The sequence below is a fragment of the Corythoichthys intestinalis genome, chromosome 17, assembly GCF_030265065.1.
Source record: "Corythoichthys intestinalis isolate RoL2023-P3 chromosome 17, ASM3026506v1, whole genome shotgun sequence".
Classification (NCBI taxonomy): domain Eukaryota; kingdom Metazoa; phylum Chordata; class Actinopteri; order Syngnathiformes; family Syngnathidae; genus Corythoichthys; species Corythoichthys intestinalis.
Window position 1 is genome coordinate 36,065,294 of NC_080411.1, and position 13,802 is coordinate 36,079,095.

The 13,802-nt window shown below is 38.7% G+C and overlaps 1 protein-coding gene across 1 annotated transcript in view; it reads right to left on the reverse strand.

Annotated features, from left to right (window-relative positions):
• Positions 1-4,257: 4,257 nt before the first annotated feature.
• Positions 4,258-13,802, reverse strand: part of eng (endoglin) — a 141,162-nt gene continuing 131,617 nt past the window's right edge. Inside the window, exon 13 of the mRNA XM_057819773.1 lies at positions 4,258-6,672. Within this exon, the coding sequence (XP_057675756.1) occupies positions 6,509-6,672 (164 nt within the window). The 3' untranslated portion in view covers positions 4,258-6,508. The remainder of the gene's footprint in view (positions 6,673-13,802) is intronic.

Below are 13,802 nucleotides of genomic sequence, written 5' to 3' on the forward strand. Positions count from 1 at the left end.
AAAGCTAACACAAAAAAAAAAAAAAAATGTATTAGAGGGTAATACATGCAAAAAGTATCTTTGAGGCAGTAAAAAGGTTCTAAAAACCTAAATAAAAACAAAAATAGTGAGTTCTCGCCGCTTCTAACTGATGTGCGCATGCGTGCGGATGCTTGCGCAAGCGCGCTGAGCATTGTGTAGGACGTTTCGCCGCGTAGTAAGGAATGGCCGATAACCGGCCGTTGCTTGCGTCGCATGCCTCCCTTTCATTAGTTGGCGTTTCGTTCGGAAATTTATTGAAAAAATGATCACATTCGGCTCGTCCTTCTTGACATCATAACGGCTCTTGGGATATGTTGTCTTATGTGCTGTTTTCGGTTTTGAAAAAGGACAAGAAATGATGGAAATATGGAGATAGATACATGGTCCATGCAGCGTTTGAATGCATATTTATGAGTGCAATAAAACTATAAAACACAAATGACATTATCTCCCGTTTTTCTTGGTCGATTGACTTCAAATAAAAACTGGTGTGGACATCAACTTCCGCACTTTCAAATGAGACCAACCAGCGGCACGTGGGTGACGTAATTACAGCGTGACGAAGCTTCAAAGACGATATGCGTAAACGCGTCGCTGCCGACACGTTCGGTGTTAAAGGGTTAAATATCTACAGAAATGTGACAGGTGTACACACTTTTGTGATACACTGTACCTACTGGTCACGCTGCACTAGGAGCAACATGGAGTTGAGTGTCTTGCTCAAGGATACGAAGAAGAGTTCATCAGGTCGTTTTTTTCTGTGGAAATTTTTCAGAGTGCTATTTATTAACCTTTCATTCAACTTTATAAGAGATGTTTCTGAGTCTAGGAATTTCAGGCACTTCTGGGGCTTTCATTTTCTATTTGTGTGATTCAATAAACACATTTTTGGCATTTCAATAAAGTTCAGTGTTTGCATTATTCATTTTTTTTCCCGCAAATTTTTGCACTTTTACTGCAAATGAATATCGGCTCCAAAAATCTATCATCAGCCCCAGATTTTATAGTCTATTGTAAAATTTGACTGTATGTTGATGTAATTGCTTTATACCAACTGTACGGGGCTCAATTCACCTTTTACCGGTTGATCAAATGACCGTGATTTTTGCACTATAAGGCCCACTGGACTATAAGCCGCAGCTGTCCCCATTGTATTATGGGATATTTACACCAAAAGATATTAACCAGTAACACTTTATTTGTCAGCTGCATCATGAGACTTTCATAAGAACAAATGAACCACCATGAAGCTTTGACCCAATTTGCTGCAAAGCTTCATTGTTTCAAGAAGCTTCATTTCACCATCACTGCTCCCTTGGAGGAGACAGTTAACCTCTGCTGCCACCTGCTGTCAACAATGTTGTCGTCTAACATGCCTCCTAGCATGCATTGCAGCACTACAGATGTAAATATCAAAATTCATGTTCTGTGCCAATTGTTTATTCAGTTACTGACACTGGCGCCATAACACTGTCACTAGACAATCATAATTATGACATTACACTGACATGAGCATTCATGATTACTTATAACACATGTCAATCAGTGTTATCCGGGGAATTAGCTCACTTTTGAATGGATGTAAAAGATCCGAGCTGAACATAAATGGAGTTAGTGACATAATTTGTCAGATGACACTTAATGATAACTGTCATTAGCATTGACTGATGCCCATGACAGTGTCATCTCATAATTATGATTGTCTAATGCCAATCTTATGGCTCCGCTGTCAAATACAGTGTTACCAAATACCATAACTGGCAATTAATGAAACAACTGGAACAGTAACTGAATACATTTTTAGCACAGGACATGAATATGATTGCTACTCACATATGTAGCTCTGCAGTGCATGCTATGAGGCATGTGTTACCTATTAACCAAAATCAACAAATAAACCGAGCTTGACTATAAGCCTCAGTATTCAAAATGAAGGAAATAAGTAGTGCCTTATAGTCCAAAAATTACGGTAGTCTATAGACCCAGATTGTATAGTCTACTAAAATTTGATTGTATGTTGATGTAAGTGCTTCATAATAACTGTACCGGGCTAAATTCACCATTCAACAGTTGATCAAATTACAGTTTTCGTTTTTCTCTTTTGTGGAAGCACAGTGATCCATCATTTTTCGCGGTTAATGGGGACCAGAACCCGCCACGACAAATGAAAAAAATATTTCAATTATTGTTACTCAGATTTAGCATTGGAAAGCAATATGTATAAGACATGTTTTTTCACTTTCCCCAAAGTACAGTATAATTTAAAAAATACTGTATACATACAGTATATATTTTAATAAATGGTTTTTAAGTACTTCCAATGTAATAATTATGAGTTCTAAACATGTTACTGTCCCACCGAATTATTTTTAAACAAAAATAAAGTAGAAAAATGCTTGCCTTTATTAATATGCTTGATTGAGTGAGTCCACTTAAATCCTCTCAAGCTGCTCACTTGCACACAATGAGTTGCCAGAGCAACTGTTTAACAAGTGAAACGATGATTGACGTATGCGGCGCTTTGAAGTTTCGGCTTCTAAGGGTCTCTGGCAAGATCAAACCTTAACGTCTGTCAATCATCGTTAACTTTAATAAGTAGCTCCAGAGAACTGCCTGACCAAGAAAAGCGGCAGAGAGACTACGTGATTGGACCGGGACAGCTCTACAATATAATGCATCTATTATTATTTTTAATATATATTTTTTTCTATTTAAAAAAAAAAAAAAAAAAAATGCGATTACTGAAGGTGCAAAGAAGCGAGGGATCACAGTAAAAAACTTCTAATTTATACGAATGGAATTTACAGCACAGTCATCATTCGGGATGTGGGTGCAAGTTTGAACTCTCTACCATTGACCATGACAGACCTTTAAATAAGTGGAATTTATATGAGTTCATCACCAGTAGATGTCCAATCCGTTTGAAGTAGGAGGGTTCGCAGCGAATGAACGAATGTTTGCCATTAATGGCAACCAATGAGTAATTAATAAAATTATTTTTAAAAATAAACTTTAGTCAACTTTATATGACATCCACCATTAAAGCATTATGGAAATGTATATTCAAGAGCACAGAGAAATTAATAGAGGACCACAACGTGAAGTTGAGCAAGACTGGCACCATCTTTAGCAAGAAGCACAGCTAAGAAATAGCACCATCTGGTGGTGGTCAATACCCCACCACAAACACTCATGCACGTGCACTATTCTGTAGATAACCACATTTCCAGCAAATAACCGCATATTTAATGTTTGGCATTGCTCTCATGCACACTTCTAGGTTTGTATTAAAGGATGGCATATCATGAATAAATTCATAATCATTTTATTTGGGTGATTTTCATTAAAAAAAAAAAAAAAAAAAAGATATTTCTTCACAGAAACATAAAACAGAGTCCCTTGACTAATGTCTCAATAAATCTCGTTTTTGTCAGTCAAATGTATACAGTAACTTGAACAGAAAAGTAACTATACATTAAAAAAAACTGATTGTGCATTTGCTAAGTGCCTTCATTGAGGGTTGGTCCCAATTCTTCAAAATGGATAGAGAAAATAGTATTGATCAACTTGTACACACACAAAAAATGATATAAACATTACATACAAGGCTTGGGGAATATTGTGACGTACATAATGATACAGGATGTGATGATGTCATCAGCAGCACAATTGAACTCCGTATAAACGATTAAAATGAAGTTAAGAAATTATAAAACAATAAAAAGGAAGCTACAACAGTTTGTCGTCGCCCCTCCACATATTGCACAAATACTCAAGTGGTGATTAGTACTGTTCCTTTTTGATCCATGTTTCATACAAAAACCGAACAGAAGCACAAAAATACAATTAAGATGACAGCTTGCATTCGAATGACAAGGAGAGATTTAACCATTTGACACTGTCCAATGAAAAGTTGTTAAGAAATTCATCTTGAAAGCATATTTTGCCTAAATGTACATTTTTGGAAAATTGGAGTTATAGTATTTCAGAAAAAAATGAAGTTGTTTGGAAAAACAACAAATATGTTTTTTGTTTGTAAGTTTGTTGCCCCACAAAACAACATACATGATTCTGCTCGGGAAAATCAGCATGTAGATACATATCGTACACGCATTTCCTGAATGTATGATTTGGGTTTGAAAAATTCGGAACAAGTTATTTTGTGGGGAAACAAAAAAAAAAAAAAAAAAAAAATTAAAAGGAATTTGAAGGACCCCCCCCCCCCCCCCCAAAAAAAAAAAAAAAAAAAAAAAGACTAGTTTTTCCAAAACAAAAATCACGATTTGGATGTTTTTTTTTTTTCACAAAAAAAGACATTTTTTTCTTCTGCTGTAAATGTTTTTTATTTTGTTGTTTTTTTCAGGATTTTTGAAAATATATTTGCTTTTTTTCCTCCTTTGAAAAACTGGAATGATTACATTTTCTACAAAACAAATAGGATTTTTTTCTCCAATGTATGACTATTTAGTATTTTTCAAAGTATTTTTAAATATAATTTATAAAAAACGTATGTTAACTTCTGTGAAAAAGAACCAAAACTACTTAATTTTTTTATATAGACCGTCTTTCCAGAGGGCAGGGGAACACAGAAAAAAACATTTGTTTTTTTTTTTTTACTCCCTAATAAAAATATCATAAGTTCTTTCTTGGAAAAAACACCAACTATGGCCTTTCGAGTGGAGGACAAATACTTGCTTTTCATTGGACAGCAGCAAAACACAGTGTTGCTATGGAAACGTCGATCAAATAACATATCAATAACAGTTAATTGTTAAAAGAAATCAGCTGGAATTCATTGTTTGAATCTATTAAATGAAAAGAAACATTTCAATCACATTGTGGCTGTAACAGTAATATGCAAAGATTAAAAAAAAAATATATATATTTATTACGTTACATATCTTTGAAACATGGGGTTTCAAAAAATGAGGGTAATCCATTTTGCAGCTTGTGTCCAGCAGATGACTTTGTCAAGAAAGGGTTGTGCCATCTGACAATTGCTACATGTCCTAAAGTGTAACTGGCTGCTACAGTCAATCTTTCAGTGATTCATAATTTTTTTCCAGCGGTAGAAGAGAATATCAGAGCTGCTAGCGGTGGTGAAGGGAAATATGGAGACAGCGACCACTTTTAAGGGGTGTTTTTAGCAAGGCTAACTGTTTTTAAGCAGTTAGCCATTCTGTATATCTGCATTTTCTCCCTTCTTTTACTGGATCGCAACAAATCTGCTATGAACCTTTTCGCTAATACTGATGGCGATAGGCCAATGAAATTTTAACTGAGAGTACCAGTTAAAATATATTGGACATCTTTTTTTTCCATCAGTTTTTAGGTTGGCAACAGGAATTATGGAAAAAGAGGTGTCTTTTAGAAAACATTTGAGTTTGTCGGTAATTGAAAAATTTACATCGGTCACTTCTTTCTTGGTAGGCTGAAATACGAACTGTTGGTAGTTACGATAATTTGGCAAAAAGTGCAACAAGAAATACGGAAACAAATACAGTACTTGTGTCAGAGTGCTTTTAAGAAGTCCTGCTAACTGTTTGAAAGCAGTTAGCCAACGTTTCAACCACTCATCACAATTTGGAACATTTCGGAACTAATATACGTTAGTTGTTATTGTCAAATTTGCTTATAATGAGCAACAGGGAGTCGAATATTTTTTTATGAGGGAGAACTGTTTTTGCTAATCGTTTGGACGCAAACATTGGCAAAACGCTTTTTTACGTCTGTTTATTTGCTTCATCTACGGTCTCTTGATTAAAAAACTACAAGGTTATAATACCAGAAAGATATGTTGTCAAGGTTGGCTGAAAATATGGGGATAAATTCTAAGTATCAAAAACAAACAGGATGCAGCTAGTCCTAATAAATACTCTATTCCAGTTTGGTGTTTTTGTTTTGTCGGGATTTGTTCATTTTTGCTAGCTGCGCATATGTCGTAAGGGGCGACGACAAATATAGAGACAGGTACCTCTGTCGGGGAGCATTTAAGGTCTTTCACTAACCGTTTGGACGCAGCCAGCTAGCCTTTTTTTCCACATCTGCCATTCGCTTGATCTCCTGCCGTACAAACTTTGATTGCACCGGCGATCGCAACCGTCACAATTGGCGGAGGAATGCGGTGAATTTCCTGCTGGCCCCCGAGGGGGAGACAGGGTTTGTTTTTCCTGTTGCTGGGAGCCAATTTGTTTTTTCTTTCCTCTTGCCCTCTTTAACTTCCTGTCTGGAAGCTGCACTTTAAAGGGAGACCGCAGAGGTTAGCGTCACACGCCATCCATTAGACACCGCCGCCAGCCGACAACACAAACAGCCCGATTGCATCAATTCCGGGCTTGTATGTCAAAGATGTTTGAATTATAAAAAAAAAAAAAATCAAAAAGGGGTGGTGTGGGGAGACTCTTTATGAAAGAAATCTACAATTTAACTAAGTTTAAAGGGGGCAGGCGATTCAGTCTCTAGTGACGGTGTTCCGCTTGCCCTAACCTCAAGCCATGCTACTTGTGGGTGTGCTCTGGGTGCTGCCGATGCTCGCGTTAGCGCTGCTGTTCTCCGAGGCAGAGGGGTTCGACGACACGGGCTGCTGCTTCGCTCCCGAGCAGGGACAACCGGAAGGCAGGGAGGAAGCCATGTCCAGTCCGGTCGGGTAGCCTGAACCAATCAAAATGACATGTTAATAGCGCCCACCAGTCAACCAAAACGAAGTGACAAGGTGTAATTGGGTTAGTCTTCTTCATTAAAGCAATAACAGATACAGTGGAGAAAATAAGTATTTGAACACCATGCTATTTTACAAGTTCTCCCACTTAGAAATCATGGCGGAGTCAGAAATTTTCATCGTAGGTGCATGTCCACTGCGATAATCTACAAAGAAAAATCCAGAAATCAAAATGCATGGATTTTAACAATTTATTGACGTGATACAGCTGCAAATAAGTATTTGAACACCTGTCTATCGGCTAGAATTCTGACCCTGAAAGACCTGTTAGTCCAACTTTTAAAAGTCCACCTCCACTCCATGTACACTGCTGGCCAAAAGTATTGGCAGCCCTGCAATTCTGTCAGACAATGCTCAATTTCTCCCAGAAAATGATTGCAATTACAAATGCTTTGGTAGTAATATCTTCATTTATTTTGCTTGCTATGAAAAAACTAGGGCTGTCAAACGATTAAAATTTTTAATCGAGTTAATTACAGCTTAAAAATTAATTAATCGTAATTAATCGCAATTAATCGCAATTCAAACCATCTATAAAATATGCCATATTTTTCTGTAAATTATATATATATTCTGTAAAATAATTTGTTGGATGGAAAGATAAGACACAAGATGAATATATACATTTAACATACGGTACTAAGGACTGTAGTGGGCATTTCACTCTACTGTCATTTAAATCTGTCTATGCTGTCCTCACTCCGAAGCATCTACTTTTTCCAAAGCTAGATAGCTAGTGAACGACGCCTTAATAATCAGACTTCTTCCTTTTTCATCTGATTTATTAATAAAATGGCCTCAAACCATTGTCCTCTTTAGACTGTAGTGAAACTACAAAAAGAAAGTACACAAGCATTGCATTAGCAACAACGTTAGCTTAGCACGCTATACAGGTTCACTAAACATAAACAAAAAGTGTCTCATACAAAAAATATAACATTTCGCTTACTAACATAATATGTACATTCTTTACAACAACCATACTTACAGACAAATCTTGTCCAAGGATCATATAAGCACAACATTACAACGTAGGCGTCAGCCCGAGACGTCGTGCAGCCATATTGAACTGGCAAGAAAGCAATAAACCATGTCGCAAAGCGACCACAAGAGTTCGCTGTTAGACAGCACAAAAAACCTTGCTGTAAAACTTACCAAAAGGCAGTATACTGTCTGAGCGGTACATGTGCGTTAATTGCGTCAAATATTTTAACGTGATTAATTTAAAAAATTAATTACCGCGCGTTAACGCGATAATTTTGACAGCCCTAGAAAAAACACAAACGAGAATGGGGAAAAAATATTGAATTACTATCATTTTACACAAAATTCCTAAAAATGGGCCTGACAAAAGTATTGGCACCCTTTGAAAAATCATGTGATGCTTTTCTAACTTGTGTAATTAACCACACCTGTTACTTACTGTGGCACTTAACAGGTGGTGGCAATAACTAAATCACACTTGCAGCCAGTTAAAATGGATTAAAGTTCACTAAACCTGTGTCCTTGTGTGTACCACATTGAGCATGGACAAAAGAAAGACCAAAGAACTGTCTGAGGACTTGAGAAGCAAATTTGTGTGGAAGCATGGGCAATGTCAAGGCTACAAGTCCATCTCCAAAGTCCTGAATGTTCCTTTGTCTACCGTGCGCAAAGCCCATGGCACTGTGGTTAACCTCCTTAGATGTGGACGGAAAAGAAAAATTGACGAGAGATTTCAACGAAAGATTGTGCGGATGGTGGATAAAGAACCTCGACTCACATCCAAAAAATTTCAAACTGCCCTGCAGTCCGAGGGTACAACAGTGTCAACCCGTACTATCCGTCGGCATCTGAATGAAAAGGGACTCTAGTGTAGGATACCCAGGAAGACCCCACTTCAGACTAGGGATGGGAATCGAAATCCGATTCCAATTCGGAACTGGTTCTGAGTGTTTCGAGGCCTCGACATCACAATGAAAAAGCCTTAACGATCCCTTTAACGATCCCTAAAGACGCATATTGCGTCGTGACGTGTCTTGTTGTCCAGACGCATCAAACTAGCATGGCGCCAAGAACCACTCGCTCTAAAGTTTGGCTACACTTCACCAGGAAAAAGGGTGAGAATGAAAGGTTACGATAGTTTAGCACGAGCATTGCCGCCGTAAACATAACAATGACAGCACGTAGGTTCGAACGCTCGAAAGTGTGTCTTCACTTTGAAAGTAAAAATTACAACAAAGCGACTTGCAGTCATTGCAAGGTGGAGATAACTGCATCGGGAGGGAATAGACTGCACTGTCCACTCCTCACCGAGACGCTAAGGCTCAGTCCTGGCTATACAGCTAGCTCAACTCCCAAATGACGATGCAGAAGACGTTGGTATAATTTGCTGACTTTATTCAACCATCACTTGAAACTAAAAATAGAAATGAAACAAATCATTTTCGTCTCCAATAACAAACAGGTTTGCATCAACGTAAATCAGCGATGATTAGCTGCTAACACAGTAATAACAAACAGTTAGCATGCGTTCGCTAGCATTAGCACATTGTTTAAACCACTACACAACTGGATTAAGTGTCCGATCGCGGGTGGAAACACACAACAACAACAAAGAAGATGATACATACAGGCGTTGCCTCTGTAGATATTTTACAAACATGAAAAAAGAACGTAGGCTCGTGGCAGTGTTTCCCTTTCTCACTAACTCGCTCACTTGCTTGGATGCGGCATTTCTTCTTCTTCTTCACGTGAGCGCGTTCTTCTTCGCGTGAGGAAGCGCAAGGGCGCCACCACTTGAGCGTGAAAGCACTATAAAAACTAAAAGGCATGCATTTCAATATACTGGTAAATAAAAACAGTGGTCCCCAAACTACGGCCCGCGGCTCCATATTTGGTCCGGCCCCCTGAACAATTACAGAGAGCATTTTGAATTTTTTTTGTTTTTTGCTCCCTCAGTAGTGTTATTTATTTCCTGGCCTTTTTCAGTGGATAACTCATAGAGGGTTTTTTTGGTTATTATCTATTTAATTAATAGTGCTATTATTATTTATTATATTATATTATTATTTTTATTTTATTTACTGTTGTTCCGTGAAGAATCCCCAGAGGGTTATTTGATTGTGGCTTTCTGAAAAACAATATTTTTTTTTACATTTACGCACTCCTGCAATCGTCACACTTTTTCTGTTACAAACTGACCCCGGCCTCTCATCAGAGAAGGGAAAAGTTGTGTGGCCCTCACAGGAAAAAGTTTGGGGACCCCTGCTTTAACACATATTGCCAAAGGCAGAACAACGACCTACATGCCAATATATACAAATATTTTTTATTTCTATTAGAAAAATGTTTTAGTAAAATGTTACACATTCTTGTGCATTTGGCACTTATTGCCACAGTTAACATTGAGGCTTTGGGCCTCTTTTGACCTCGTTCTGAGTTTGTAAGGTTGTGACTCCTGATTAAACAAACTCGATGCCAATCAAAATGTTTGTTCTTTTCCCCAAAATTAGAATCGATAAGAGAATCGAAAAAGAATCGAATCGTTAAGCATTATCCATAATGGAATCGGAATCGTAAAAATCGTATCAATTCCCATCCCTACTTCAGACCTAGAGACATAAAAAAGCCAGGCTGGAGTTTGCCAAAACTTACCTGAGAAAGCCAAAAACGTTTGGGAAGAATGCTTTCGGGTCAGATGAGACAAAAGTAGAAGTTTTTGGGAAAACACCTCAACATAGAGTATACAGGGAAAAAAATGTGGCCTTCAAAGGAAAGAACACGGTCCCCACAGTCAAACATGGCGGAGTTTCCCTGATATTTTGGGGTTGCTTTGCTACCTCTGGCACTGGACTTCTTGACCGTGTGCATGGCATTATGAAGTCTGAAGACTACCAACAAATTTTGCAGCATAATGTAAGGCCCAGTGTGAGAAAGCTGGGTCTCCCTCAGAGGTCATGGGTCTTCCAGCAGGACAATGACCCAAAACACACTTCAAAAAGCACTAGAAAATGGTTTGAGAGAAAGCACTGGAGACTTCTAAAGTGGCCAGCAATTAGTCCAGACCTGAATCCCATTGAACACCTCTGGAGAGATCTGAAAATGGCAGTTTGGAGAAGGCCCCCTTCAAATCTCAGAGACCTGGAACATTTGGCCAAAGAAGAATGGTCTAAAATTCCAGCAGAGCATTGTAAGAAACTCATGGATGGATACCGAAAGTGGTTGTTCGCAGTCATTATGTCTAAAGGTGGTGCTACCAAGTATTAGGCTAAGGGTAGCAATACCTTTGTCCAGCCCATTTTTGGAGGTTTGTGTAAAATGATAATGATTGAATTTTTTTTCATTTGCTTTTATTTTTCCCATTGCAAGCAAAATAAATGAAGATACTACTACCAAAGCATTTGTAAATGCAATCATTTTCTGGGAGAAATTGAGCATTATCTGACAGAATTGCAGGGGTGCCAATACTTTTGGCCAGCAGTGTATTATCCCGAATCAGATGCACTTGTTTGAGGTCGATAGCAGCATAAAGACACCAATCCACCCCATACATTCAATAAGACTCAAACCTCTAACATGGTCAAGACCAAAGAGTTGTCAAAAGACACCAGATAATAACAAAACTGTTATTGGTTAAAACATCAATATAGGACAACTCTAGTGCAAATATTTTTAAATTCAACACCAATCCACGCTGACTGTAGGTCTGTTGTATTTCCCCATAGTAAGTCTGAGTCAACCTTCCATGGACCAAATTAGTTCAAAGTAATGTAATTAAGCCTATAAAATCGGGGCAAACCAGTCCAAAACCTGCTCTAAAATGCCACTTTGCAGTGATTATGTTGGTGTAGAAAAATATGCAGGACCCAGCGTGTCTTAACCGTCGCCAAACCCAAGGGTGTAGGTTTGGGCTCAACATTGGTAGGGGCAATATAACAGCATAACATGCATGTACACTTTTTGCTGGGGAGAAGACATTAATAAGACCAAACAGATTGGGTGAATGGGGGTCACGGCTACATTTCTCACGACTATGAACCTAATTAATTGATAGGCTAACTGATCATTGCAAAATAAATCTGTCTTGAGATATAACAGTGCTTCTCAATTATTTTCTGTAATGCCCCTCATAGGAAGAAACTACGCGCTCATAACGCTGGTAATCATGGAAAACGCAGTCTTAAAATCGCTAAAATCGACCAAAAACGGAAAGGTTACCAAGTGTTGCTTTAAAACCACATAAACAAAACAAAATATAAACTGGGTAGAAGGGGGTAAACCTCGGTTCACTACATTTCCCACAGTATAATTAATGTTAACAGCAGACAATGCATACGAAAGTGGAGGACACTTCCATTTAAGCAGCTTCCTACTCGAGTTTTGCAGGTTAGCAAATTCACACAGTTTAATGTTATGCAAACTCTGATGCAAGTTGTAGCAAAATTTCAGTAGCAAAATTAGTGGTGTGTTCCCCACCTCCATAACATTGACATCTTTTTACATTAATTACAGTGGCTGCTGAGGCTGAAAAAAAACTTCTAATATCCCTCCTCTTTGAAGGGGGGGGATGAGGCGGCATGTTGGCAAAATATTTTTTTGTCGGGTCAGTGCGCGTGTGTGTTGTGTGGGGGGGGGTCATCAGCCAATCAAACGTGACTTTGAGGGAGGGAAAATGGACTAGCACATTCAGCAAGTGAAAAATATATATAAGTCTGAACATCATGAAAATAATTCACTTAATAATGGTAAGGTCAATTGTATCCTTACAACATATGGGAAGGCGATCTAAATTACCTATATAACTGAACTCACTATAAAATGCAACTAAGGTTGCTTAAAAGTTTGTTGGGACAATTTGAGCATCCTGAAAAGTTGGTAGTGTTATGTCCCTACCGTCCCTATGCAAACCTACGCCCTTGGCTGAACCCCTTACCCCTAATTCACACCGCCTACTGCTGCGACATGATTGGCTGCTTTCAAGACGCCGTAGGTATTCTCAAGCATACTAATCAATCTGACAATTTCCACCGGAATGGGCTACGACTTGTCGCATGTAATCGTAGACTTGACGCAGAAGTTTTTCCAGGCGGCGAGGCTGGACCGCGTGAAGTCGAAACAATACACCCGTGTTGGAAAGGACCTTTAGCAATGACGCAAAATAAAACTACCAGTTTCCTTTCAAAATGAAACACTTTTGTCAACGAGGGTCACGGAGTCTGTCCTTATATTTACCTGCCATCATTACCACAAATCGGCGGGTGGGTTGTATTTTACACGATGCGATGGTGGGTGAAGGCGGGCAGTGCATAGCAGGCAATTGCACTAGTAAATATGTTCCAAGTCATCAGTAAGTCACGAGTCTTACCTGTTGTGGGCAAGTCAAGACGATTTGTGTCACTAGGTTATATCGAGTCAAGTCGAGTGGAGTCATAAAGTTATGTCAAGTCAAGTCGTGTCAAAGGTTGTAAAGACGAGTCGTGTCAAGTCAAAACATTGTCTCACGAGTCAGGTTGAATCGTGTGTCAAGCAGAGTCAAGTCTCAAGTCCTGGACCCTCACAGCTCAACTGAGTCAACTTGTAGTCTGCGTTTTTTTTTCCTTGAAGTCCGAGTCGAGACCAATTGTCTGGTGCATAGTCTTCACAATTTTGACAACATGGATGAGGCGTTGCTAATTATCGAGGTGTAAAATCACAGTCATTTATGACCCCTCAGATCCTTTTTTTATGGATAACCAGAGAAAGTAGGCAGCGTGGGTTCCCATAGCACGAGTAGTAGGACTTGACGGTAATATTAGCTGATTGTACCAATGCGTGTTTTTTTTAATGTACTTGTTTCTCTATACAAGCACACACGTTATTGTTTGATTGCGCCTGAATTTGTGTGTTCTCGTGAGAGCCATCTTGATTTCCTCTGTCTGATTGCCGCAGACATTCGTCGCACAGATGCAACCGGTAGAAATTGACCTGAGATGTTTTCGTAGTCGTCACGCATCCGTCGTAGCTGCAGGTGGTGTGAATTTAGGGTTAGACTTACTCACCGAACCCCTGGGGTTCGATTGAACTCAGGTTAAGAACGACTGAT